General features: G+C 43.1%; 1 protein-coding gene across 3 annotated transcripts in view; it reads right to left on the bottom strand.

Moving 5' to 3' along the window:
• Nucleotides 1–3,663: 3,663 nt before the first annotated feature.
• LOC149445113 (cytochrome P450 2H2-like) overlaps nt 3,664–27,484 on the bottom strand; it is a 43,902-nt gene continuing 20,081 nt past the window's right edge. For 2 of the 3 annotated variants that reach the window (XM_089654162.1, XM_089654161.1), the window contains 6 exons: nt 20,505–20,665; nt 19,851–20,027; nt 19,253–19,394; nt 15,960–16,147; nt 7,775–7,916; nt 3,664–7,593 (listed from right to left, as the gene is read on the bottom strand). In XM_089654162.1, coding sequence (XP_089510288.1) covers nt 7,412–7,593; nt 7,775–7,916; nt 15,960–16,147; nt 19,253–19,394; nt 19,851–20,027; nt 20,505–20,665 — 992 coding nt within the window. In that variant the 3' untranslated portion in view covers nt 3,664–7,411. Of the gene's footprint in view, nt 7,594–7,774; nt 7,917–15,959; nt 16,148–19,252; nt 19,395–19,850; nt 20,028–20,504; nt 20,666–21,878; nt 21,898–27,484 lie in introns of those variants that run through there. The other variant, XM_089654163.1, reaches the window with a different exon arrangement.

Genomic DNA, 27,484 nt, shown 5'->3' on the forward strand with positions numbered 1-27,484 from the left:
ATCCCTGCACCTGCTGGGGAAGTGGAGGGACGGATGAATCCCTTACGGAGGCTATCCTCAATATAGTCCTTCAGGGCCCCTAATTCTAGCTCAGAAAGGGGAAAAATTCGCCCGAACGGGATTTCAGAACCGGGCAACAGATCAATTGGACAGTCATATGGGCGGTGGGGGGGTAGAGCATCTGCTCCCCGTTCACTGAACACGTCAAGAAACTCGTGATAGGCTGCAGGAATCACTTGTTTCAGGCTGTCATCCCCTTCAGAGCACAGAAGAACCTGGGGGACCCCCGGGCCCGAAGTTCGACACAGTTCCCGACAATATGGGGAAGGGAACGAGACAACCCCAGTTTCCCAGTCAATTTGGGGGTTATGGGCCCGCAACCAAGGGAGCCCCAGAATGACTGGGAAAAGGGGTGATGCAATAGCATCCAGGCGGAGGAGTTCCCGGTGCTGACCGGCAATGGAAGTCATAATGGAAGGGGTCTCCTGGTTGACTACTCCTGACTTTATCCGGGAACCATCAGCCAAAAAGATATGAAACCCCTTCTCCTTTGGACGGAGGGGAATACCCTGCTGGTGAGCAAAATTGATATCCACAAAACAGCTGCATGCCCCCGAATCAACTATGGCCGACACCTCCACGGTCCTTTCGGAAAGCTGAAAGGAGAGGGGAACAACTAAGTACTGGGACGGGGTCATATCGCCAACAGACAAAGAAGATGAAGTGAACTTACTCAGTTTCTGCGGGCAGGAACGCACCATGTGACCAGCTTCGCCGCAGTACAGGCACAGATTCTGGGAGCGTCTGCGCTGGCGTTCCTCAGGCGATAGTTTAGGCCGAGCCAGGCCTAGCTGCATGGGTTCGGGGGCATCTTCAGACGGCAGGTTCTGGATGCTTGGCCTAGTATGTTGACCGGATCCCTGAAATGACCCCCAGGGATTTCCGCGACCCTGACCAGACCTCTCCAATCTGCGCTCCCGTAGCCTACGGTCAATTTTAATAGTGAGTGCAATCAAGTCCTCTAATATCTCGGGCACCTCTACCCGGGCGAGCTCGTCTTTCAGAGCCTCAGATAGGCCCATACGAAACTGGTGTAAAAGGGCGAACTCGTTCCAACGAGTGTCACCCATCCAGCGCCTAAAGTCAGAGGCGTATTCCTCAGCCGTCCGCCGACCTTGTCGGAGTACGTATAACGTGGCCTCGGCCGAGGCCGCCCGTTGTGGGTCATCATATAAGATGGCCATAGCGTTAAAGAAGCTGTCGACCGAAATCAGGTGAGGGTCATTGTTTCCCCTTAGTCGGTGGGCCCAGTCTTGGGGTTCACCCTGCAGCAGGGAGACAACGAACCCCACTTTCACTGACTCTGTCAAAAAGGTCCGTGGCTGTAGTTCAAAAAAGAGCAGACAAGAGTCACGAAATGACCGAAAACGTGTGCGATCCCCATGGAAGCGCTCGGGTAAGGGTACTCGGGGTTCCGCCATAGGGAGTGATGTGGGAGGCCCAGGAGCCGGCTCGTGGGCTGCTGCGACTGGTGGTGCAGGAGCCGGGGCCTGGGTAACAGGAACAGATATGGTGCAGGCCTGAAACCGATTCTCGATCTGCAGACATCTGTCCTGTAATGTGTTTACAGCTTGCGTCAAGGTGGCCAGGTGCCTGCACACCTCGTCCAACGGGGTGAGTCCTCCTCGAGGCTCAGTCATGGCCTTCTGGTACTGTGAGGGACCGCCGAGCGGCACCACTAGCACTCCACCGGTCAGGCGTGCCCAGAGCGCGGAATCTAAGCCCCAGGGTACTTGTTCACCAGGGCCCCAGATGGTGGGGATGGACTTGTAGTACCCTGAGACCAGGTCGCCTCTACTGAGCACACCTGTCAGTGGTAGGGGTGTCCGCCAGGGGTTCCAACCAGGGAGAGCCAAATGTGAGGAGGTCGGGTGACCCTGATGGGATGGATGGATGGATGGCTGAGCACGTGCGTAGTCAGACAGGCCGAGTCGGTAATGTAGAGGACGGTAAGGTACAAGGGAGCAGGCAGAGAATCGTCGGGTCACATGCCAGGTCAGCAACAGGAGGTCAGATCTAAAGAGGGGCATCCAGGGAGAGAGGTCAGGCAAGCAAGGGTCTGGGCAGGAGAAATCAGCAAGGTCAAGAGCAATCCGGGTCAACAACTTACAGGATACAGGTTCACAGGATCAGGAATGCAGGTAAGACCAGAAGGCAACGAAATGACAGCTCAGGGATCTTTAAATATCCCGCCCTGCGCTGCCATTGGTGCCCAGCTGGCGGCCGCGGCTTCTACTGCGCATGCGCGAACTCGAACGCCGCGGCCGGCCCGGACCTAGTGCCCGTGTACTGGGAGGCGCAGTGCGCCTGCGCCGGGACCATCGAGGGACGGATCGCGGGGATCCCTGACAGCTCGTCTGCGGAAGGAAGCATGAAGTGCTCCAAAATCTCCTGGTAGGTGGCTGGGTTGACCCTGGATGTAATGAAGCACAGTGGACCAACACCAGCAGATGACATGGCTCCCCAAATCAACACAGACTGTGCAAACTTCACACTGGACTTCAAGCATCTTGCAGTGTGTGCCTCTCCATTCTTCCTCCATACTCTGGGTCCTTGGTTTCCAAATGAGATGCAAAAGTTGCTCTCATCAGAAAAGAGGACTTTGGACCACTGAGCTACAGACCAGGTCTGTTTTTCTTTAGCCCAGGTAAGACGCTTTGAATATGGAATACGACATTTGAAGCCCATGTCCAGAATCCGTCTGTGTGTGGTGACTCCAGCCTCAGTCCACTCCTTGTGAAAGTCCCCAACACTTTTGAATGGCCTTTTCCTGACAATCATGTCCAGGCTGCGGTCATCCCTGCTGCTTGTGCACCTTTTTCTTCCACACTTTTCCCTTCCACATAACTTTCTATTAATGTGCTTTGATACAGCACTTTGAGAACATCCAACTTCTTTTGCAATTACCCTTTGAGGCTTTCCCTCCTTATGGAGGGTGTCAATGATGGTTTTCTGCACAACTGTCCGGTCAGCAGTCTTTCCCATGATTGTGATTCCTACTGAACCAGACTGAGAGACCATTTAAAGGCTCAGGAACTGTTTGCAGGTGTTATGGATTAATTAGCTGATTAGAGTGGGACACTTTGAGCCTAGAATATTGCACCTTTTCACAATATTCTAATTTTCTGAGATTGTAGATTTGGTGTTTTCATGAGCTGTAAGCCATAATCATCTTGCTATCTTGCTTTGCATGTAATGAGTCTATCTCATATATTAGTTTCACCTTTTAAGTTGCATTACTGAAATAAATGAACATTTGCACGATATTCTAATTTTTCGAGTTTCACCTGTACATGTTAATGTAAGTGCAATTCTATTTTAAGTAAAGTCGTTTTTACATACTATATAATGTGGGGCCCCCACATGTCTGTAAGCTTATTTGCAGATATGAGGCATATATGAGTACCAGTTTGAACTCTAAAAGGGGCCACATGTCTGTTCTTCCTAATGTAATACACAACATACCTGATAAGATCACAGGAATGAATACCACTAGATATCACAGGAGCACCAGTTGGAGAGATTCCCAGAAGGGAAGGTATGTTTGACCTGATTTATACAGGTGATTTATACTTTATTGTGCAAGCAATACACCAGACACTGTTTTTAATATTGTATTGTTTTATTTCAATACACACTGAATAATGTTATATATTATAAAGATTGTTTGCACATTCACTAAATATTGAGTACATCGGTGTGGAGGTAATAGTTGCATTTAAAAATAAGTATTAAGTGGCGCAGCATAGATATATATTCTTGTGATATATAGCATTTTGATTGATCTCTAAGCATACCAGCTGCAAACTGAATGGCTGTTGTATAAACTCTTGAATACTTGCAGTGGACAGATAGTTCTGAGTGCACCTTACCCAAAGAGGGCATTGAGGATGATGAAGAGAAGGAGAAGTAGACTGGGAGCCTCCAGTGGTGATTCCTGTTCTGCATCCTTCTCAACTGCCAGGAGACTGACCCAATTCACTCTGAACAGTATTTAACATTCCTGTGCATGCTTGCTGGGCCAGGTGTCTGTGGTAAGATAGACATTTCTGTTGACCATATGGTCCAGCAACATGGAAACATTGCCTTCCACATAATAATGCAGGGCAGGGATGGACTTTCATCAGCTGACATTGTGCTGCTGGGCATGTGGTTGGTTGGGCGTACTTGCTTGCTGAATGCTACAGTATAAGATGGCAGCATAATCAGAGGAATGTTGCAGTCTACACATTCCCTTTCTCTACATGCTACACCCCGGTCATCATTTTGGCTAGTGGATAGGGATGTTGCTCACCCCTCGAGAGCAGCAGGGTAACCACTATTGTCTTTCCATTTGGGCCTCCCAGACATAACATTGGGAGGTCAGATGCAATACTGGCCAATGACAGTTGTTTGCAATGCATTATGGGATGTCTGAACATCCCTGAAGATGGAATTTTGTCTTACATTGGGTTTGGACAAAACTCTAATCTCATTCCTACTCAGGTGTCATTGGTGCTGCTCTGTGATGATTGCCTATGTCAGTTTTTGAGATGGTTCTAAATTATTGTGCATTATAAATTGATGTTACCCTCTCAGTATTGAATCAGTATTACTCATGACTACTGTATCATTACTGTTGTTGCATTTTGTGTCTAACCCATTTTTCCTTTCAAGGCTATTCCTGTTTATTGAAGCCCTCTGCAAAAATGTTACAGGCATGTTGTGGAGTTTTTTTTAGGTCCATTTACATTGAGTCATCACTGAAGGGCAGAATAATCCAGTTTCTCCTCCAAGGGTCATGCTACAGGAGGTAAATCAGAAGTGGAAATCCAGAAACCATAGAAGGTGTCAATGCAACATCCACTGCCATCCTGACATCAGTTATCCCTAAATGATGTACTGCTGTATTTAATTGTGATGTGGGGTTTGAAAATGTTTATGGTATTATGTGAGCATTGAGTGTAGCTAGGCAATGTTTAAAATTGGTGTAGTTACTGCTATGTAGTTTGCTTTTTATTGTTCAATCCACCAGGTATAAAAGCCTAAGTTTAGCTAAAATTAAAAACAGCAAAATGATCAGGTACATAATTTACATTTTTTTTAATTTGTCTTTTGTGCTGATTCTTCTTCTTTCAGTTGATATCTTCCTCTGCCCTATGATCCCCATATCATATAATCTATTTTATGAAGTGATATACATTTTAATAGTGAAATCTAGCAGACGGCATCCTTAACAACCAGTAAGCAACATGGTTGTTAAGGAGCGGGCGGCCGCTAGCATCAGTAACAGAAAATATCACAGTTGTTAGGGAGCAGGCAGCTGCCACGTCCTTAACAGTCATAACTAATCTGCTGTCAGTGGGGTTCACCACTGACAGCAAAATGCAAACAAAAGAATTGCCGGAATACAAAATTTGATTTAAAAAAAGCAGCATGGAACTCCAAGCCAACATTTAAAAAAATCCATACCAGACACTTATCCGAGCATACAGCCTGGCAGGCCAGGAAAGGGGGGAACAAATGAGTGCCAACCCTCCTGAACCATACCAGACCACATGCACTCAACATGGCGGGGTTGCAGAAGGTAATACTATCCCCCAAATCACCTGGTCTCCATGTTGATGGGGACCCGGGGCTTATCAGAATCTGGATCCTGGACCCCCCCATGTGAATGAGTATGGAATACATACAGTAGTAATCCTACTCATTCACCAAAAAAGGGTGAAAAGTAAATAAAAACAGTAGACAGTTTTTGACAAGACCTTTATGTAAAAACACACAATGTCTGCTGGATTCATCAAGCATGATAAACGCCAGCCACCAACCTGAATAAAAAAAAAAATTGCCTGCACCAACGTTTGGCTCCAGCCAAATGACAGGTCTGCCTCCTCCCACCACTATATAAACAAAGGGATGGAGCCACCCGATGAAATCTCCGGGTGACCACGCCCCCCCTTTTTTTGTTTTACAAATTTGTTAAAAAATCATATGCAATATCATAACATTCAACAATTCCTATTTTTCTCCCTTTCTTTTTCTTAGTACATTATCTCCATATTCCCTTCTTATACCACCCACCACGCCACATTATGATGTCATCCCCCAGCACACCCTGGCCAATGATGTCGTAAGGAGGTGGGGATATCTGGTGACTTCATTGGGTCATCCCGCCCTTTACCTTGTTTACTGGCAGAGTTGTCTCTCTGTTGGGGTTGGTGGCTGGTGTTCATTGTGATTGATGTTGAATCTACTTCAGGGGGCATTTAGTTATTTGTGATTTTTGTTTTTCTAATAAACGACTTGTCAAAAAGAGTCTCTTGGTTTTTATTTACTTTTTTACTCTTTTTGGTGAATGAGTAGGGTTACTATGTACCCCCATACTCATTCACATGGGGGGCTGGGATCTGGGGCCCCCTTAATAAAGAGGACTTCCAGATTCTCATATGTCCCTTGCCTGCAGACCCCTATAACCACTGCCCAGGGTTGTGGGGAAGAGGCTCTTGTCCCCATCAACATGGGGACAATGTGCTTTGAGAGGGGGAGTCCCCCCTCCACCAAAGCACCGACCATGTAGAAGTCATGTGGCCTGGTATGGTTCAGAGGGGTCACTCACTCATCCCCCCTTCACTTTCCTGGCCTGCTGGGCAGCATGGTCAGATAAGGGTCTGGTATAAATTTTGGGGGAACCACATGCCATTATATTTTTTAAATGTCATGGTTGTTAAAGAAGCTGGTGGCCACCTGCACCTTAACAGGTGCCTGCTCCTTGACAACTAGCTAAAATAAAATACATTCTTTAACTATAGCATGTATGGGCCACTTCTTATTTACTGCATGCATTTATTTTCTTCCTTTAATGAATTGACTTTAATGAAGTTTTATGCAATATTTACTGAGCATTTTTGCTTTTTGAGGTAAATGCTACTTAAAGAGATACTGAATTGACATTTTCAGCATCGCATGTGGTATCTGGAGAAAATGTGTCCGATTACTTAAAACTGCTTGTGATCTGCTTTAGTGAATTCAGCCCTTTATTTCATATGCTAAAGTGTTTTACATATATCACTGAATTATTCACATACCATTCCTGTGCCCAGCAGAGCCTACAATAAAGTTTCCTAAAAAATATCTCACACAATCATGGGATGAACTGACAAATTCCAGTCAAATGGTTGAATGAATGATTGTTTGAATTAAACTTAGGAATCCAGCAGGTAAAATTGCTCATGTATGTTTTGTTTATAGAACATTATTGAGAGAACAATGAACGTCCACAAGATATGGCATATTATTTACACATTGTAAAGTGATAGGGGCTCTCAAAAACATGAAAAAGATATCCAATAACACCAAAGTATACAATGGTCTTTCAGCGAGGCACAGCCAACATCTCATATTGGCGAGGTAAGGAAGCATTGCTGTTGGGCTCTGGTGTAATTTCCATGTTCTTTCTGTCCACGGTGGGTTTCAGAGTAAATCTTTGCAAAATGGTTGTAAAAAATAGGAAGAGTTCCATGCGAGCCAGACCCTCGCCCATACACATACGTTTTCCTGGGAAAGAAGAATGAAAACACAACTGTCATTTTTTGAAAACAAAGGTCCTTATCCTGATGTGTTAGCTTTGTGAATTGAGCCTATGTTCCGGAACACAACCATGGTTTAAATTAAGAACCCGCTGTCTATCCAAAAATGATTAGCTACAGTATATTTGTAATTAACTACAAGACGGTACCTGCTGAAAATGGCATAAAGGCATCACTCTTCTTAAAGGTGCCATTCTCATTAAGGAAATGTCCAGGGTCAAATTTGTCAGGGTTTTTGAACTGTTTGGGGTCCTTCAAGACTGAAGTTAAGACTGGAAACACCAATGTTCCCTGAAATTAAAAATTAAAGAATTCAATTGTTTAACTGGAAACAGATGCAAGAAAAAAAGAAGGTAGTATTAAAGTTTTACAAAAGTAAATACTAAAGTATTAAAAAGGAAGAATTGTAAATCCTAGAAGGAATGCAGATTGCAGCCCACAGTACAGCTTTGCAAGGACAATGAGCTGAGGCTCTGACTAAGCCCGCTAGCTCTTCATACACACTCAGGTTCCATGTTACATCAGTCCTAGGCTCGATCAGGAGTCCAGAATACAGTTTGTTTCACAAGGCCTTGTCTACTCAGTGTGTCCCTATTCAACACCTCAGGCCCATGAGACAATGGTACCTAGATAGCTGAAGGAATCTATTTGGCCAGTGCCCTTGATGGAGCCTCCATCCATAAACCATTACTCACTTCCTAGCCTGAAACTGCTGCTCGCCTTAGTCAATCCTAGTATGGATGTGTATGTGTGCAAGTCTCAGTCAATACTGCTCCACTGGCCATGCCCAATGACATGTTTCACCCCACCCACTCACTTCCTGACCAAAATCAGTTGCAAAATCTCACTTTCTCCAAGGCCTCGCTACACTGTTATCTTTTTAGAAAGAATGGGAGACCAGTTCAGTATACTCACTTGCAGAAGAGAACATTTACTTTAAGATTTGTTCAACAGGTACTGTACAGCTTCATAGTCTCTCATAGTAAAGCATATTATATAATATCTCAACAGTGCAGAGCATAAAGGTTCCCATAACAGTACAAAACCTCTCAGTTTGGCATTTCTTTTAAAAATGTCCTGGTCCCTAGCACCAGGAGGAGAATTACAGCAACCACAATTTACTAATGGCATATATACAATATCTTTGGTGGAAATAGCAGTTCCATTCCTTCTGGACTCCATTAGCTGCTATTATCTTTTGGCTCCTCCCACAACCTGCTTATATATCCCTTGCTCAGCTAGAATAATAGACGGAGAGGCTCCTTAGCAACCCAAAGGCAACACTTTTACATAAGGGGACTTACAGGATTCCACAAGTGCAAAACCAGGGTGAACACTGACATCCTACAAGAACTACAAAAGACATCCTCTCAGATGTATAACATTACCGTTGGTTCTCCCCGTCCTCTTAATATTATTAGCATCAACATACTAATTTTATATATATATATATTTATTTTTTTATTTTAAGTTCTCTATTTTGATTACATCTTATTTTAGACCCAGTAATGACATCACAGATTCTCTGTGCTTCGTTATGCAATGCAGGTGGGAGGAGCTGGCAGGATGTTCCTGAAAACAGCATATACCTTGCCTTAGTACTCTTCTCAAGATCCATTAGCCCTGATGTACACAGTGGGCTAGCTTTTGGGAAGAGTTATACAAATATCAAAATGCATTTATGAGTGGATATTGGTCTGGGCATTCCTGTATTTGCATGCAGACTGCTCTAGATAACACCCACATGTGATGCCCACCCTCAATGACCGAAAGAATTGAAAACCAATGGATGGAAGATGTGGACCAGGGACATTAACGCTGGAGAGGCCAGGACCAGGTGATGCTTGATGCCTCCAACAAGGAAACTAGGTGGGCTTTATTTGACACTGTACGAGGCACAGAATGAAAGAAATTTCAATAAAGCACAGGAGGTCAGCCTTAATATTTAGGAAAGAAAAATAACTTAACCTAATCTAAACGTGGCCTAACACATATACCTTTAATCCCTTAAATTCTTCTATAGCTAGAGTTTTCCTTAAAGTGATTACAAACTTCATTTTTTTTTTTTAAAGTAACAAATATAATCTAAAAAATGTACAGTGTTGAGATAAAAATAATCAATACCATCAATAAATATGTGACTATCAATTTATATTAATTCCTAAATAAAAATATAATATCATCAATTGATATGTGAACACTCAAAAATCTCCAAATATTTCATAGGAAAAAATAATTGAAATTAAAACAAAAACTATGTGAAAATAGCACAAGGTCCCCCAAAAAGGTAAGGTAGAAACAAAAAAAAATCTTCATCCAAGAAAGTTACCAAGTGTATCCAAACTATCAACCAAAGAAGTCATAGAAAGCATAGCCAGTACAATTAGGCATCAATGGCATCCCTCTGTCTCCTCCACAGAAATATCACACATCAGTGTTCTACAAACCATCACCTCCAGTCTTCAGCAGCTTAAACTCAGGGGAGAGACAAACATTACACATAGTGTAAAAAAATCTTCTGGTACCTCAATTAATTAAGATTAGTTATCTGGTAAGTGTGCACCACACCACTATCTGGGTGATAGTTTGGATACACTTGGCACCTTTCTTGGATGAGAAGAATGTTTTGTTTAAACACTTAAATTTATTTCTAGCTTTTGGGGACTTTATACTGGTTTCACATAATTTATTTTTTATTCCAGTTATTAATTTTCCTATTAAATATTTGGATAATTTTGAGTATTCACATATTAATTGATGATATTATATTTTTATTTAGGAATTATTCTAAATTTATTTTCACATATTTATTGATGGTATTGATTAATTTTCAGTGCAACACTCTAAATTTTTATTAATCAATGTATTATTTAAAAAAAAAAAAAGTTTACAATTACTATATTAAAATTCTAGATACAGAATAGTTTAAGGGATTTTCCTATAAAATTTTTGAATATTTTTGAGTATTCACATATTAATTGATGGTATTATATTTTTATAATTTGTGAATTGATATTCACATATTTATTGATGGTATTGTAGTGTTTGCTGCTTTTTTGTTGGCTTGACTCTTTTGACACATTTACGCAGTTTCCTTTTTGTATATAACAAATATATTATACTTACAGTACCTGCTCTGTGCAATGAAAATGAGAGGAGAGTGCCACTGGATCGAGACCTGAAGTAAGTATAAGGGGCAGTGAGGGGGTGATATTTTTACCTAAACATTTTTTACCTTGGTGAATGAATGCATTAAAGTAAAAAATATTTAGACCTTAGAACCACATTCATTTTTGCTTCTTGGGTCTCCTTGTGAAGTTTCCCTTTACATTTTGCCTTGAGATACAATAAGAAATGATGTCTCTCTAAATTGTTGGTAATCCTATTTTAGACAATTGTCACAAGAACAGGTGTTCTTATTGGAAAGTTTATCCTCTTCTCCTAGCCCAGTGACAACTGAAAAATTTAGATTTTTCCTCACTTTCAGTCCTTGTCACCAGTATAATTCAAGAGGGTGAATTTCTCAAGAGGAGACCAAGGCAGCAATAAAAAAAAACTGATGTAAATCCTAACCCTTGTATATTCTATCCTAAATGAAATAAAATATGACTTCAAATACAATTTAACATTGCAAGTTGGGAAGCCATGATAATCCCTGCCTCTGTGGCATTATTTGGAAAAAGACTATAACCCAAGGTACTTGGTGCCCTAATTATAAACCACTTCCTTCAGCTGTAAAGTAAACCTTTAGTATATAAAAAAATATATTTAAAAAAACTAAAAATTCCATTCCACAATCCACTCAACAGGTGGTCTTTATTTTTCTAGCAGCTAAACTAACTATTGCTAGATCATGGAAGAAGACCCCAGTCTTCATCTTTCAAGTACGGAAAAAAATTCCCTGCATTATGTTCCATGAGAAAATTGTGAGTTTTATTCAGGACACGCTTAACCACTTTAAAAAAGTTTGGGGCCCATATATGCATATTGATCTTTAAACTTGCAGTGTATGGGCTGTGATGTAGATTGGTGCTGCAGTCCCTGGGATCCTTCACCTTTCCCTTTTACTTCCTTTGCTTTCCTCTTTTATTTCCTTTTTTCTTTTTGTAATAGTGCTGTTGTTTGCTGTACAACCTAGGACTGTGGATGAAGCCCCCTGGCAAGGGTGGGGGTCTAATATGGATACTAGTGATCCAGGGACGTCCCCAGGGTTAGTGTCACCTGGTGCAGTAACACTTGTGTCACCCCTCTGACGATCCCCGCAGGCTGGATCTGATCTGTGGATTGTGCATAATGGACCGATCCATTATGCTCCTCAATCCACAGATCCAGTCCATCCTGCAGCTTGCAACCTATATGGGGTAACTGATCTCTCCACAGTTTTGTGGAGCGGGTCTGGTGTCACCCCATGCGACAGGTGTCACCCAGTGCAGCGTGCACCCGCCGCACCAGTAGTGATCCCATATCGGAAACCCACATAGGCACAGAGAGAACATGCAAACTCCAGGTACCATGGTTGGGATTTGAACCAACAACCCTAGTACTACCAGGCGGAAGTGCTAATCATTTAGCCAGCCTGAGTTGTTTTGGCCTACTCTTATACTGTTTTCTAGGGCTAATATTGAATTACCACCTGGCTACCTGTGTATGATGACCTCCTATGTGTTGGATGGCGCTAAACAAATTTTCCCAAAAAAATGTTGAAAGAAAAAACTAAAAATGCAACAAAGTATAAGGTAATTGCATACCACCTTACATTTTATATCTAATATATTAAAATGACAGCATGTCAATTAAGATCATCCTGGAGGTATAACTATGTGCTAAACATAAAAAGCTGTCACTTACCATGTGCCTTTGCTACCTCTTAAAGCTGGACTGGGAATCCAAAAGACATTCAATAACAAAAGAAGGTAAACAAGCTACATAGTGTAGTAATACCCTTACTATTGTACTATTTTAACCCCCTCCTGCCATTGTCTCCTGGCTCTTTCAGTCTTTTAAAAGCTGGGTGATGGAGGTGGGCATTTGGGTCATCTGACCGCTGTGATTGGCTGTCACAGCAGTCACGTGATTGGAAAGCTCCCAGTACAGAGAAGTGTTTACATAGGGCCACATATATGCAGCCCCTCGATGTTAAACCCCACTCACCAAGAGGTTGTTTATACGCGCCATATCAGAGGGAAGAGGTTAATAACGGTATCACTGCACTATGTGGCTTTTTTATACCCTTGTTTACCCTCTTCTGTGGCATTATTTTCCTAGTAGGGATGAAATACATTTATTTATAGGATGCTAACTTCATAAGGAACAATACCACTTTCTCACAAAGGGAGAGGATTTCATTGTTCCTATACCAGAAGTCAACTTTTGTATCTGAATGAGTTAATGAGTTTGGGTGAAGAGCAAATCTGGGTTGTTGAATTTGGAATAACGGCCTTACAGAATGTCTCCAATTTACAAGCCAACCTCAATGCACTGTGTAATTGGGCAACTATGTGGCAAATGAGGTTTAATGTTGATAAATGTAAGGTTCTGCACGTGGGAGCTAAGAATATGCATGCATCATCCATACTAGGGGGGGTACAACTGGGGAAATCAATGGCGGAGAAGGATCTGGATGTTCTGGTAGATCACAAGCTTAATAATGGCATGCAATGCCAAGCTGCGGTTTCCAAAGTGAGTAAAATCCTCTCTTGTATTAAAAGAGGTATAGATGCCAGAGAGAGAGAGAGAGAGAGAGAGAGAGAGAGAGAGAGAGAGAGAGATCATTTTCCCCGGTACAAATCATTAGTAATACCTCATCTGGAATATGCAGTTCAGTTTTGGGCATACATTCAAAAAAAGAGCATTAGGGAACTGGAGAAAGTACAGAGAAGGGCAGCCAAACTGATAAGAGGCTTGGAGGAGCTCAGTTATGAGGAAAGATTGGAGGAACTGAATTTATTCTCTCTTGAGAAGAGGAGATTAAGGGGGGATATGATCTCCATGTATAATACATAAGGGGGATATGATCTCCATGTATAATACATAAGGGGGTTATGATCTCCATGTATAATACATAAGGAGGGGATATGATCACCGTGTATAATACATAAGGGGGATATGATCTCCATGTATAATACATAAGGGGGATATGATCACCATGTATAATACATAAGGAGGAGATATGATCATCGTGTATAATACATAAGGGGGGATATGATCTCCATGTATAATACATAAGGGGGATATGATCACCATGTATAATACATAAGGGGGATATGATCTCCATGTATAATACATAAGGGGGATGTGATCTCCATGTATAATACATAAGGGGGATATGATCTCCATGTATAATACATAAGGGGGATATGATCTCCATGTATAATACATAAGGGGGGATATGATCACCATGTATAATACATAAGGGGGATATGATCGCCATGTATAATACATAAGGGGGGATATGATCACCATGTATAATACATAAGGGGGGATATGATCTCCATGTATAATACATAAGGGGGATATGATCTCCATGTATAATACATAAGGGGGGATATGATCACCATGTACAATACATAAGGGGGGGTATGATCTCCATGTATAATACATAAGGGGGGATATGATCTCCATGTATAATACATAAGGGGGGATATGATCTCCATGTATAATACATAAGGGGGGATATGATCTCCATGTATAATACATAAGGGGGGATATGATCTCCATGTATAATACATAAGGGGGGATATGATCTCCATGTATAATACATAAGGGGGGATATGATCAACATGTATAAATACATCCGTGGTTCATATAGTGAACTCCGTGTAGAGCTATTCACCCTGAGGTCATCACAGAGGACAAGGGGGCACTCTTTTCGTCTAGAGGAAAATAAATTTAATCTCCAGACACGGAAAGGTTTCTTCACAGTAAGAGCTGTGAGAATGTGGAATAGACACCCTCAAGAGTTGGTTCTGGCCAGCTCAGTGGATTGCTTTAAAAAGGCCTGGATTCTTTCTGGATACACAAAATATAACTGGATACTAACATTTATAGGTAAAGTTGATCCAGAGTATATCTGATTGCCTCTCGGAAGATCAGGAAGGAATTTTTTCCCCTGCAGGAGCAAATTGGATGATACTTTGCTGGGTTCTTTGTCTTCCTCTGGATCAACTGTGGGTGTAGGATTATAACTTTTTTTTTATGGTTGAACTGGATGGACTTTTGTCATTTTTCAGCCAAGCGTGGCAGCTTTGCCTGTTTCCTCCATGTCCAGTAACTCTTCACAAAAAGCTGCTTGGTTGCAGGACCTGGCCTTACAATTCTATGGTGCCTGTGCATCACTTGTTAAGATTTCTTGCCCCTGAGGGCAGTTGAACCCTGCTTGTACTAATTCCTCTAACTATTATGGACAGCTTGGGGATGTCTATAAGTAGTTCAATATTTTATGTAAAAATGCCAAATTAATAAAATAACTTTAACTACTGGTTAAAGTGGTTCTAAATCCTAAACATTTTTTACCTTACTGCATTTCCTACATTAAGGTAAAAAATGCTTAGGTAGCAGTATGCTCCTTCATGCTGCCCCCCTCATACTTACCTGAGACCTCCCTCAATCCAGTGCTGTGTTCATCTGTAGCATTTATCTCTCCTTTTTCCCCACTCTCACAGGCTTGGTTGAGAACAGCAGGAACCATTGGCTCCTGCTGTTGTCAGTCAAATCCTGTGACAAGGGAGTGGGGGGTGGGGTGTGGGGCAGAGCCATGCTGTCTGTGACTATGAATTCAGGCACTGTAACTCGGGAGCGAGCCCGCAGCTTCCTATGGTGGTACACTGAAAATAGAAGGATCCAGAAGTGCTTGCGGGGGACCCAAGGAAAGGAGGTTCCAGGCAGCTCTATGCAATTCCATTTCAAAGAACAGGTAAGTATAAACCTGTTTGTAAAAAATAGAAATTAAAATCACTTTAACTCCTTAACAGCTATGAGATGATAACAAGTGCTTCTGGTGTATAGAGGCACTTACTATTGAACATGGAGAGGTTTTCCAACTTTGTAAAAAGTCTGACTGTAAGCACAACTGATCCTTCACTCTGGAACAGAACAAAGGAAGGGATCACAGTACACTATGCACTATTGTTAGTGCTGGTACTAGAATGACTCATGTGATGGTAGGAAAATATTATACCTTCTGGCCTGGTATTCTCAAGGGAAATACCTGCCCACCTTCTACTAGACTTAGATGTGATAGAAAGATAGATAGATAGATAGATAGATAGATAGATAGATAGATAGATAAAAAACATGGAAACATCTCAGAACGTCTTGGAACTCTGAGAAGAGCACCTTTGGAATGTGATATCCTCTAAAGCTGGCGTCCTTGCTGGCTGCATGGGGTAGTCCTCCTGGTACAATATCAGCAAATCTCTGGACTTCATGAATGACAGCATCTGTATATGGCATCTTACTTCTATCATCTGCTGATGGACAGCGATCACTTCCTATCACTTTGTCAATCTCTTTATGGATCCTCTCTGGAGCACACAGAAAGAGAGCAGCATGAAAAATATTAGATGTTGTCAAATCTATATATATTCATTTATGGATCAGTGATATTCATATATGGAAAATAATGTGTATTTTGCCAAAACATTTTGCTAGAAAATGTTGCTAAAAATGCAGCAAAGCCTGATAATATGAATCCCTGAAGGGTGATGACATACAATAGAGTTGTAGAATATAAAATAGGAAAATGTTTTTCATGCTGGAATGGCATTTTCTAGTTTTTTAGACATCTGTATAGATAGTGTTTTCTGAAAAAAAGAATAACTTTCTAATAAAAGGGTAGTTCCTGGTAGTGAAAGCCTTCAGTGAGCTACATATACTATCCAGTAAACAAAGCAACTGTGCTACAGCCATAATGTGCCCTCAGTGCGCCATAATTTGAATTCAAAATAATCCTTTGCTAAAATGCACACACAGCTCCATAGGGGAACTTTCTTTCTCTGCACCTAGCATTGCCAGTCAGGGTCACTGATAAGATAGTACATCCTATTCTCCTGTACTGGGCCTGGGCCCATTAGTTCAAAATGGTTGGCTTTATTGCCATTTGGCTGACACTTTTGACTCTTGTTTCTCCTCCTGCAGCACTGCCAGCTGCTATTCCTTTTTCTCCCTCTGTCTGCACCGCAGGGGGATTGGTTCAAGTATCTGTTCCCTTACCCCCCTGCTGTTTGACCCCCTTGTGTGCCCATTTTCCCTGCAGTGCTCCTGGCTTCCCTCCTCTCCTCTCCTCTCCTGCCTGCAGCTACTGTAGGCATACAGGGGGATGTTTCAGGATGGAGATTGGGGGAAGGGTCTGGTAAATAGGTCATATTTACCAGACCCTTCTTTTTTTGAATGAACACAGTGTGAAATCAGTACTGCTTGCTCCTGTGTCCAGTCATCACTAAAAGGGATATTAAATGTTTTATTTTTATTATTTTTAAATAAAAAACATGTTATACTTACCTACTCTGTACAGTGGTTTTGCACAGAGCAGCCCTGATCCTCCTCTTCTTGGATCCCCCGCTGGTGCTTCAGCTTCCTCCTCCTCCTGAGCAGTGCCCCCACAGAAAGCCTCTTGCTATGGGGGCACTGGTTCATGCTTGCTGCCGAGCCCCGCTCTCTGCATCTATAAGATACAGCAGAGTGAGGATTGGCCCTGTCCCTGCTCCCTTCTCACTGCCAATGGCTCCCACTGATGTGTTTCAGCCAATGAGGAGGGAGAGACCTAGGAGAGCCAAGGGGAAAGCTGCACACTGATGGTTTTTTTTTACTTCATGCGTAGAATGCAAGTAAAAAACCTTCAGTCTTTAGAAGCACTTGAAGCATAGTAAACAATAGTAAACTGTGTTTACTATGCTTCAGTTTGTGAATCAGCAAGAAGCTGCTTAGCACAGAGAGCTTTCTGTTCATTAATTTTTCTCCAGTGCAGCTGAGGGTGCAGAGAAATGGATTTGATGAATCTATGTCCTCAGTACCTGGCCACTGCCTGTGCAGGGGTATCAGTTGGTGGGTGGTAAAAAGAGCAGCTGAACCATGGGGTTTTTACTGCCCCTCCCCACAACCTCACTTGGGAATGAACCCTAAGTACTCATTCACACAGGTACTTGTGAATGAGTGGATTGTTCATGCAGCTGGAGCCACCTGTTAAGGGGATGCAATGGCTGTATGAGCACAGCCACCAGTCCTAATTTGGAAAGTGTATGCAAGTAGGTAAGCTGCCAAGAATGCTCACTGTCCATGTTCAGAGCAAATTGCACACTTGCAAATTCGGATCTGTGGCTGTGTTCATACAGCTTCTGTGTCCTCATAGAGTAACATCCAGTAGGCTGGCAGCACATAGCTCCGGTTGGCTCCAGCCAGATAAATATACCACTAATTTACACTGTACATGCCACAGCGTCCATGTGAATGCACTCCAATACCGCATTCACACAGAGTTTTAGCAGGACTGGTGTTGTGTTTGTGTCAACTAACAATGATTTTAGTGTATTTTTAACAAAGATATTTGATTTTTTGGGCTGGGAGAACCTTGTTAGTTGTTTCTAACAGCAGTTCTGTAACCAATACTAGGGGCATATCTTGAATTCATGGGGCTCCATAGCAACATTTTAATGAGACCCCCCAACAACTTGCACTGTCTGGAATTATGGATTGAAGAAATCAGACAACCTCCTTCGTGGGGTCCTCTTACCACTAAATTTCAAAACAGGTTTGAATCTGAATGGTTGCCATAAGAAACGTCCGAATACTGTGATTTTTTTGCACAGTGGGTTTCTGGCGTGTGAGATGCCATAAGCAGTATGTTCCAACATCACCAAATTACAGGGAGTGATGTAGGTTAATGTAGTCAAGAAATGTGTGGGTGAAAAAATAAATGTAAAAAGAAGTATGGCCAAAGCTTTTTTTTGGCCGCAATTCTCATGTGGGTCACAGGAGTGCACGCACTTGTGCTCAAGGGTGACCCAGAATCACCCTTCAGCAAGCCAAAGCCTGCTGTTAGCTGATGTCACAGAGCAGCTCCAGACTCTGAAGGGATTCCGACAATAATGTCGGGATCCACCCAGATGTCTTACAGGCAAATGGCTCAGCATCTCAGAGTGCCACTGAGAACCTTAGCCAGCCATTAACACCCCTCCACAGCCTTGTGCCCCAGTGAGCACTGCAGGGGCATAGCAGAGAGGGGTGATTGACAGTCTCAGAGTGGACCCAAGAACTGAGCGATCAGCAGTCAGGTAATTGATCAGTTCTCGAGCTTAGAGCTGGCGGGGAACAGCTTGCAGCATCACACAATGCTGCAGCAGGGTGTTGATATATGTTTGTTTATTTAAACCACACTCTTCTTTCAGATTTGTACTGGGCTTGTGTCAGTGACATCAGAATGTATTGACAGGTGCAAATGACCTGGCATTGACCGCATTCAAACCTGAATTTGACTTTCTTCAAATGAGTTTTGCAATCCCATAGACTTGTATAGAAAAGCAAAACCTATTTGAAGCCAGCAGAAGACTGGTTATGCTCTCTTTATGATCTCAAAGTTAATTTTTTCAACTTAGACAGGGCAAATGAACTTATTGTGCTGGTAGGAAAATTACCTTGTATCTCAGGGTATTTGAGCAGTATCAAGAAGGCGTATCGCAGTGTTACACTTGAAGTCTCAGTCCCGGCAAAGAACAGGTCAGTTACTGTTCCTAGTAAATTATCATTATGAAATTCTGTTGTGGGGTTGTTCTTTTCCTGAAAAATATTTTTAGTGTAATTATACCAAACAAATGGGACATAAGGCTACCACAATCCAACTAATGTTAAATTAGGCTCCCACCCTGGCCCATACTGGTTTTTGTTTTACTTTTACGTATTGTTTGAACAACAGAGTTGAAAAAACTCTCACCTCTTCCCAGTAATTTGGATAGCTGCTATTAGGCAGCAACATTGGACTAATCATGAACCTTTTACTATAACGCTCACATATTAATAATCAATCGGTGCACTTGCCAGGAGTACCTTTTAAAGGGGCAAACTACGCTGGCATGTACAACAGAGCCAGTGTATGTATACATTGCAATATGGTATCAATTGGCACTTTTGAACTTTTTACCAGCCACGCAATAAAAGGTGTAATATCCCTTTAAAACATTTCTTGCTTTAGAAAAAATATAAAATTCTAGACCAAGAATTAAAAATCAAACTCACCTCTTCCATTTTTATGAGGAAACAATCTATGAAGTCACGAGGGCAGTTCTCATCCAATGTGTCCTTGTGAGCTTCCACAATTTCTATCACAAACTCTTTAAGCTTTTCAAAAAAATAAAAAACTTTCCGATGGGGGCCAGGTATACTACTCATTAAGGCTGGGAATAGATTAAGAAGCTGAAACAAATTTTTAATTGAGGTGTTAAATTATGAGCAGTACATCTCCCTTACATTTTTAACACACTAAACCTTACCAAAACAAGTCTCTAATATTCATTTTTCCTGTCAATTGTAACCTATTGCCATCCTTGGAAAAACATCTCTAACCAGTGCTGGGCCTCAAATGTATTCATTTAATTGTTAGCCTGCAATGCTATATGGTGTGTTGCCTGCCTAATACCATAGTGGACACTCAGGATAGGAGAAGAGGTTTGTCACATGACCAAAGTCATATAGAAGGTTTACTCCTCTCAATACTTTTTTACCAAGTCATTAGATTGAATGAACCTTCTATTGCTTCACTGTTCTGAAGAAACCCTCTCTATTGGTCCTAGTGACCATTGTCTCAGAAGGACCAGAAGGTCAATGTCTCATAAATCTATATAAAATATGTGTAGTGTGTATACACATACAATCATACATTAAAATATTTACCTGGCCCAATCGAGAATTCAGTAGGATTGCAACTTCTTGAATAAGTTTCAGAAGAGTCATAAACTTCTTGTCTTCATAGTCAAATCTCTCTCCAAACACAATGGAGCAGATGACATTGGAGACAGCCAGTCTTAGCAGATAAGTTGGATTTATTGGTTTATCTGTTATTACACAAGCAGAACCAATCATCATTTCTGTCCCCAACATCAGCATATAGAATTGATTACAGATTAGTCTATCATAAAGGATGAGCTAAAGGTTCACTCCAAACACAAGTTTGTACCAAATTTGGTTATTTCGGCATTCAGAATTTTACGGTGTATTCCAGTGATGTCATTGACCAAATATAGCTATGTCTATATTTGATCAATTATGTCACCTGGGAGACCCTGCCCCTTTGTATATGTGAGCTGTTATCTGCCAGACCTGTCATTTGGGGGATGTGAATCAAAAAGACAAGAAGTATGTTAGCGGGTAGTGCTTTTTTCATTAGTGGGCCTGCTTTATTGATAGTGGATCTACTGTACATTGTGATGCTTTTTCTTGTTAAGGATTTGTCAAAAACTGTGTATTTTTGTACTGTTTACATTTATTTTGGGACTACGTAGAGGTTGTATGTACCCCTAACGCATTCACTTTGGGGGAGCAGTATCTGGGAGCTTCCTTATCATTAGGGGGACTTCCAGATTCCAGTAAGCCCCCATCCACAATCCCCCACAACCACCAGGCCAAGGTTGTTGGGAAGAAGCCCTAATCATCAGCAACATGGGAACAGTGTACTTTGTCGGGGGGGGGGGGGGGGGTGGCTCATTTTGAGGAAATGTAGCCTTGTATGGTACAGCAGGGGGGTGCACATTTGTTTTCCCCTTTCTTGGTCTGCCAGGCAGCATGCTTGAACAAGTGTCTGCTATGGATTTTTTGGGGGGTTCCACACTTTTTTTTTTGCATTGGTTTCTCCCATGAAATTCATACCAGAATTGAATAATTGAACAAATGAACAACCTGGTATGAAATGGAGGGGGAACCCAATTACTTTTTTTGTGTGGGGGTCCCTGGCCTCTTTGTTTGGGAGTCCCTGGCCGCTTTGTTTACAAACAGAATAAAGCACCTGGGAGCTGTAATTTTGCTGGTAATTTAACCACTTCTCTCCTTAAAAGCTAACTTCACCTGTTTTTTTCTCTGCTTGCCTTTCAGGACAGCATCTGGAGAGAGTGCAGCTCCAGCCATAATCACAGGAAACACTGCAATTAAAAGATCTAACTCTTCTACCATGCCCTCAGTTATGGTGTTTCCTCTGACCGTAGTGGAAGCGCTGCAGGAACCTGGATTATGGGGGCTCCACTCTTTCCAGTGGGGGGGGGTGGCAGTCCTTACCTCACAGGAGGTGTGTGTGTGGACCAGCCCAGCTCCTTCAGGGGGGATCAGGTGCCTTCTGTCCCCTGTCTGCTTAGTGGAGCAATGGATAGCTAAGGAGTCCCGGCCATGTCTAGGGGCTTGGTAGGGAGCGGGTATCCCAGGGCCAGGACCTAGGGAAGCCATCAGATGGCTTCCTGCAGTGTCTTGCAGGCCCGGCCGGTGGGGGACTCCGAGCTGGTAGGCAGGACTTTCGATGGGGCCATGGCAGCATTGGTTCCGGCTGCTGGAACACAAGGGGAAGAGGCAGGTTGGCGGATGCTTACAGTTCCGGGGGGCACAAGCATTCTGGCGACCGGCCGGAACTTTAAGAAGACCACAGGTTTCAGCAAAGCTGTGCACTCTGCAGGATGGTGGAGGCAGAGGGTTCAGTGGCAATGGCAGAAGCAGGCACATCGTGCACCCGCCTAGCCTAAGTACGGGGAGTACAGTGGTGCCTTTTATCCTTACGGTGGGGCTTTGTTGTCTTTCTTTATGGTTTGCCTTCCCTGTTAGGGAAGACTGCTGCCTTGGCACAGAGGTGACTCTGCTCTGCTCTGCTCCAGGGCTCAGGGGGATGACTTAGGGGTTTTGTGGGCTAAGTCTCTTCTCTCTCTCTCCCTCTCTCGCTCTTACGGCAGTAAGGGGGGAGGAGAGGCCAGGGTCTGACTGGACGGTAGTCTGATGCAATGAAGAGCCTGAGTGGCAGATTTAGTGAAAGAGGAATCTTCGCAGTAATGCAGGGACAGGTTTGCTTCCGTCAAAGGAGGAATTCTCGGAAACGCTTGATCTTTGTTAGATAAACTGTCCAGTCCTCTGCCATCTGCCTCAGTCCAGTTTGGGATCATCGAATCAGCAGTAAAGAGAGAGAGCGCCCTTCTATCTCTTCTATCTCTCAGAGATTTGAAAGAAGAGGGTGAAGAGCAGGTTGCAAGTTCCTCCAGATATAAACTATCATTGGAGGAGATGGAAGACTCACTGAAAGCATTATATATACGATGCTGGAAATTCAGGAGGAGAAAGTCCAGCTGTCAGTACACGGAAAATTGTACCAAGGCCCGATCTATCAAGTAATTCTAGACCCAATAAGGAAGGAATGGCTGGGCATCACAGTGACTAAGTGGTTAGCACTTCCACCTAACAACACTCAGGTAATCAGTTTGAATCCTAACCATTGCCTTACCTGCAGAGTTTGCATGTTTTCCCTGAGTCTGCGTGAGTTTCCTCCCATACTCCAAAGACATTCTGGCAGGTAAATTTGCCCAAGTGTATGATTGTGAGTTAGGGACCAAAGGCTGGCCATACATTATAAAAAAGGGGGGCCATTTCTTCTCCAAATTCTTAGAAAGAAGGTTCCTCCTCGATGAAGATGAGTCGCTTGTATAGAACAAAAAAAAAAGGTTGGGTGCAGCCTTTTTTCGTAAGTTTTGAGGCGCACTGTCTTGGCTTTTTGAGGTTATGAGCATCCTGAAAGATGCCATGGATAAAAGGGCAGAGTCTCTCTTTAAAATAGAGTGGGACTCTTCTCTTATCAACCTCAAGCCAGCAAGGGTGTCCACAGTGGTGGCGAGAAGTTTGGAATGATCAGCTGAGGGATCTTTGTGAAGGCTGGGACCTCCAGGAGAGAGCTTTTGGAGTAATTCCCGGTCCTTCTAAAAGCCATAAAATATATGGCTGATGCATCGGCGGAGTCTATTAAGATGACAGCCAGGTCCATTGATCATCTCGACAAGGTGAGCTATCTGGCTCAAAACCTGGTCGGGGGACTCAGCATCCAAAGTGAAGTTTTGTGAGATTCCCTATTCAGGAGACCCGCTCTTTGGCCCAAGAGCTGGAAACGGTGCTGAATGGAATGGCAGATAAGAAGAAACCTTTAAAAAAATAAAAAAATAAGAAACAGCTGGTCAGGAAGAATTTTCATCCTTTTTAGCACTACAGGCATGTGACAGCGCAGTGGCTTAGTGGTTAGTACTGCTCCCTAATGAGCACTAGGGTTGCTGGTTTGGATCCCAACCATGGCACTACTTGCATGGAGTTTGCATGCTCTGCCTGTGTGGGTTTCCTCCCATGTTTCAAAAGACATGCTTGTATTTGTTTGACTCAGAAAAGAAAATGCGAGTTTTCAAAAGAATAGGGGTAAAAGGGGAGTGTTCTTCAGATCCCAGAGCGTGCCTTTGTCAGAAACATCGTGGCCCAAGGATACCCCCTGGAGTTCTCCAAGACCCCACAGACCAGATTTTGTGTAACCAGTCTCCCAAGGAGTCAGGAGATGACCTCAGCAATGACGTCCCTTGACGCAGCAGGTGCAAAGGGAACAAGAGGGTCAGGGGTTCTACTCGCACATCTCTTTAGTCCAAAAATTTGATTTTGAATCTGAAATTACTGCACAAATTCATTAGATACAAGCACTTTCACATGGATACAAGTTTTTTTAAGTGAGGAAGCTGTTGTCCCCGAGATGTCTTAGGGCGACTGTCGATCTTCGGGATGCTTACCTGCATATTCCGATAGCACAGTCTTCTAAAAACATTCCTCCGACTGGCGGTCAAAAGGGCAACGTCTATTATCGCACCTACAATTCAAGGCACTACTCTTTGACCTGTCATCTTCTCCAAGGGTGTTCACCAAAAGGTCATGGCACAAGCACTAGATCCTCTGAGGTTGAGGGGGATTTTGAGGGTGCCATATTTGGACGACTTACTTGAGTTTGCGAGAACCAATGCACAGGTGCTGTTAAATCTTCAGGTGACTCAGGCTCATCTGAGAAGCTTGGGATGGCTGCTAAATCTGAAGAAGTTCAACTTGATCCCAGCCCAGAGGGTAAGGTTCTTGGGATATACCATAGATTCCGTACAACAGAGGATATTTCTTCCGGAGGTGAAAATGGTAGGTTCAGTCGGCACTGAGGCAGATTCAGTGCAACCTGTTGGTGTCTTTTTGAGTGACCATGTCAGCTCTAGGACTACTTACTTCCTTCATCCCAGCTGCTCAGTGGGCCAGGTTTCATTCCCGACCTCTCCAGGGGGACATCCTGTGAAAGTGGACATACCAAGGTCCGCTGGACAGGCCTATAAATTTTGCTCCAAAGGCGAAGAGGGCTCTTTGGTGGTGGCAAGACTCTGAGAAACTTAGAGAGGGGTCTGCCTGAAGGCTGAACACCTAACGACTGATGCAAGTGCATGGGGCTGAGGAGCCCGCTTCGGAGACCGGAAGGCACAGGGCTCATGGTCCAGAGCAGAGGCCAGGAAGTCCTCAAACTAGAGAGAGTTGTAAGCCATCCAATTGGGTCGTGTTTCCTTTCAGTAATCAGTGAAGGGGGATCACATTCAGGTCCTCTCGGGCATTACAACAGTGGTGGGGGATGGCTAGAGTTGGCACTAGACATCTTGTCTTAGGCAGAAAAGAAGTTGGCCTCCCTCTCGGTCATTCACTTAGAGGGCTCACAGAATCCACTGGCGGATTTTGTGAGCAGAAGAAAGGTAGCAGAGTCCCAAGTTCTGTACACATGTCCTAGTGTTTTGTGTGTCTCACGGATCAATAAATATTTGCTACTATTCATCAATCCTCTGATGTGCAGCTAACCCTTCTTCCTATTGCATCATGTGTGGTGGCATGCCAGAGTCTGCACCTGCCTTAGTTTGATTTGGATCGTGCCTAAGCGGTAATACCTTTGCTCCTTAGAGTTTCAGTGGGGACTGAATAAAGAGGTGCTCCAGCTGATCACAGAAGCTTGGGGTGTCCCTCAGGTCAACCTGTTTGCAAGTCACCTAAATACAAAATCATTGGTGTTCTTTTCCCTTCACAGGGGGGACCAGGCAGTGGGCCTGGAAGAGTTGGCTCATCCATAGAATTACCCTTTGTCCTACGCGTTCCCTCCATTTCAGCTTATTCCGCTAGTACTTTGAAACGTTCAAGCAGGAATCAACAAATCTAATCCTGATACAGTCAGGTCCATAAATATTGGGACATGGACACAATTCTAACATTTTTGGCTCTATACACCACCACAATGGACTAGAAATGAAATGAACAAGATGTGCTTTAACTGCAGACTGTCAGCTTTAATTTGATGGTATTTACATCCAAATCAGGTGAACGGTGTAGGAATTACAACAATTTGCATATGTGCCTCCCACTTGTTAAGGGACCAAACGTAATGGGACAATTGGCTTCTCAGCTGTTCCATGGCCAGGTGCGTGTTATTCCCTCATTATCCCAGTTACAATGAGCAGATAAAAGGTCCAGAGTTCATTTCAAGTGTGCTATTTGCATTTGGAATCTGTTGCTGTCAACTCTCAAGATGAGATCCAAAGAGCTGTCTTTATCAGTGAAGCAAGCCATCATTAGGTTGAAAAAACAAAACAAACCCATCAGAGAGATAGCAAAAACATTAGGTGTGGCCAAAACAACTGTTTGGAACATTCTTAAAAACAAGGAACGCACCGGTGAGCTCAGCAACACCAAAAGACCCAGAAGACCACGGAAAACAACTGTGGTGGATTACCGAAGAATTCTTTCCCTGGGAAGAAAACACCCTTCACAACAGTTGGCCAGATCAAGAACACTCTCCAGGAGGTAAGTGTATGTATGTCAAAGTCAACAATCAAGAGAAGACTTCACCAGAGTGAATACAGAGGGTTCACCACAAGATGTAAACCATTGCTGAGCCTCAAAAACAGGAAGGCCAGATTAGAGTTTGCCAGACGACATCTAAAACGCCTTCACAGTTCTGGAACAACATCCTATGGACAGATGAGACCAAGATCAACTTGTACCAGAATGATGGGAAGAGAAGAGTATGGAGAAGGAAAGGAACTGCTCATGATCCTAAGCATACCACCTCATCAGTGAAGCATGGCGGTGGTAGTGTCATGGCGTGGGCATGTATGGCTGCCAATGAAACTGGTTTTTTTTGATGATGTGACTGCAGACAAAAGCAGCAGGATTAATTCTGAAGTGTTTTGGGCAATATTATCTGCTCATATTCAGCCAAATGCTTCAGAACTCATTGGACGCCGCTTCACAGTGCAGATGGACATTGACCCAAAGAATACTGCAAAAGCAACCAAAGAGTTTTTAAGGGAAAGAAGTGGAATGTTATGCAATGGCCAAGTCAATCACCTGACCTGAATTCGACTGAGCATGCATTTCACTTGCTGAAGACAAAACTGAAGGGAAAATGCCCCAAGAACAAGTAGGAATTGAAGACAGTTGCAGTAGAGGCCTGGCAGAGCATCAAAGGGATGAAACCCAGCATCTGGTGATGTCTATGCGTTCCAGACTTCAGGCTGTAATTGACTGCAAAGGATTTGCAGCCAAGTATTAAAAAGTGAAAAATGGATTTATGATTATTTTTCTGTCCCATTACTTTTGGTCCCTTAACAAGTGGGAGGCACATATGCAAACTGTTGTAATTTCTACACCATTCACCTGATTTGGATGTACCCTCAAATTAAAGCTGACAGTCTGCAGTTAAAGCACATCTTGTTTGTTTCATTTCAAATCCATTGTGGTGGTGTATTGAGCCAAAAATGTTAGAATTGTGTCGATGTCCCAATATTTATGGACCTGACTGTAGCTCCCTTCTG

The sequence above is a fragment of the Staurois parvus genome, unplaced genomic scaffold (genome assembly GCF_062004578.1).
Source record: "Staurois parvus isolate SC_StPar_1 unplaced genomic scaffold, SC_StPar_1.0 ptg000746l, whole genome shotgun sequence".
NCBI classification, from domain to species: domain Eukaryota; kingdom Metazoa; phylum Chordata; class Amphibia; order Anura; family Ranidae; genus Staurois; species Staurois parvus.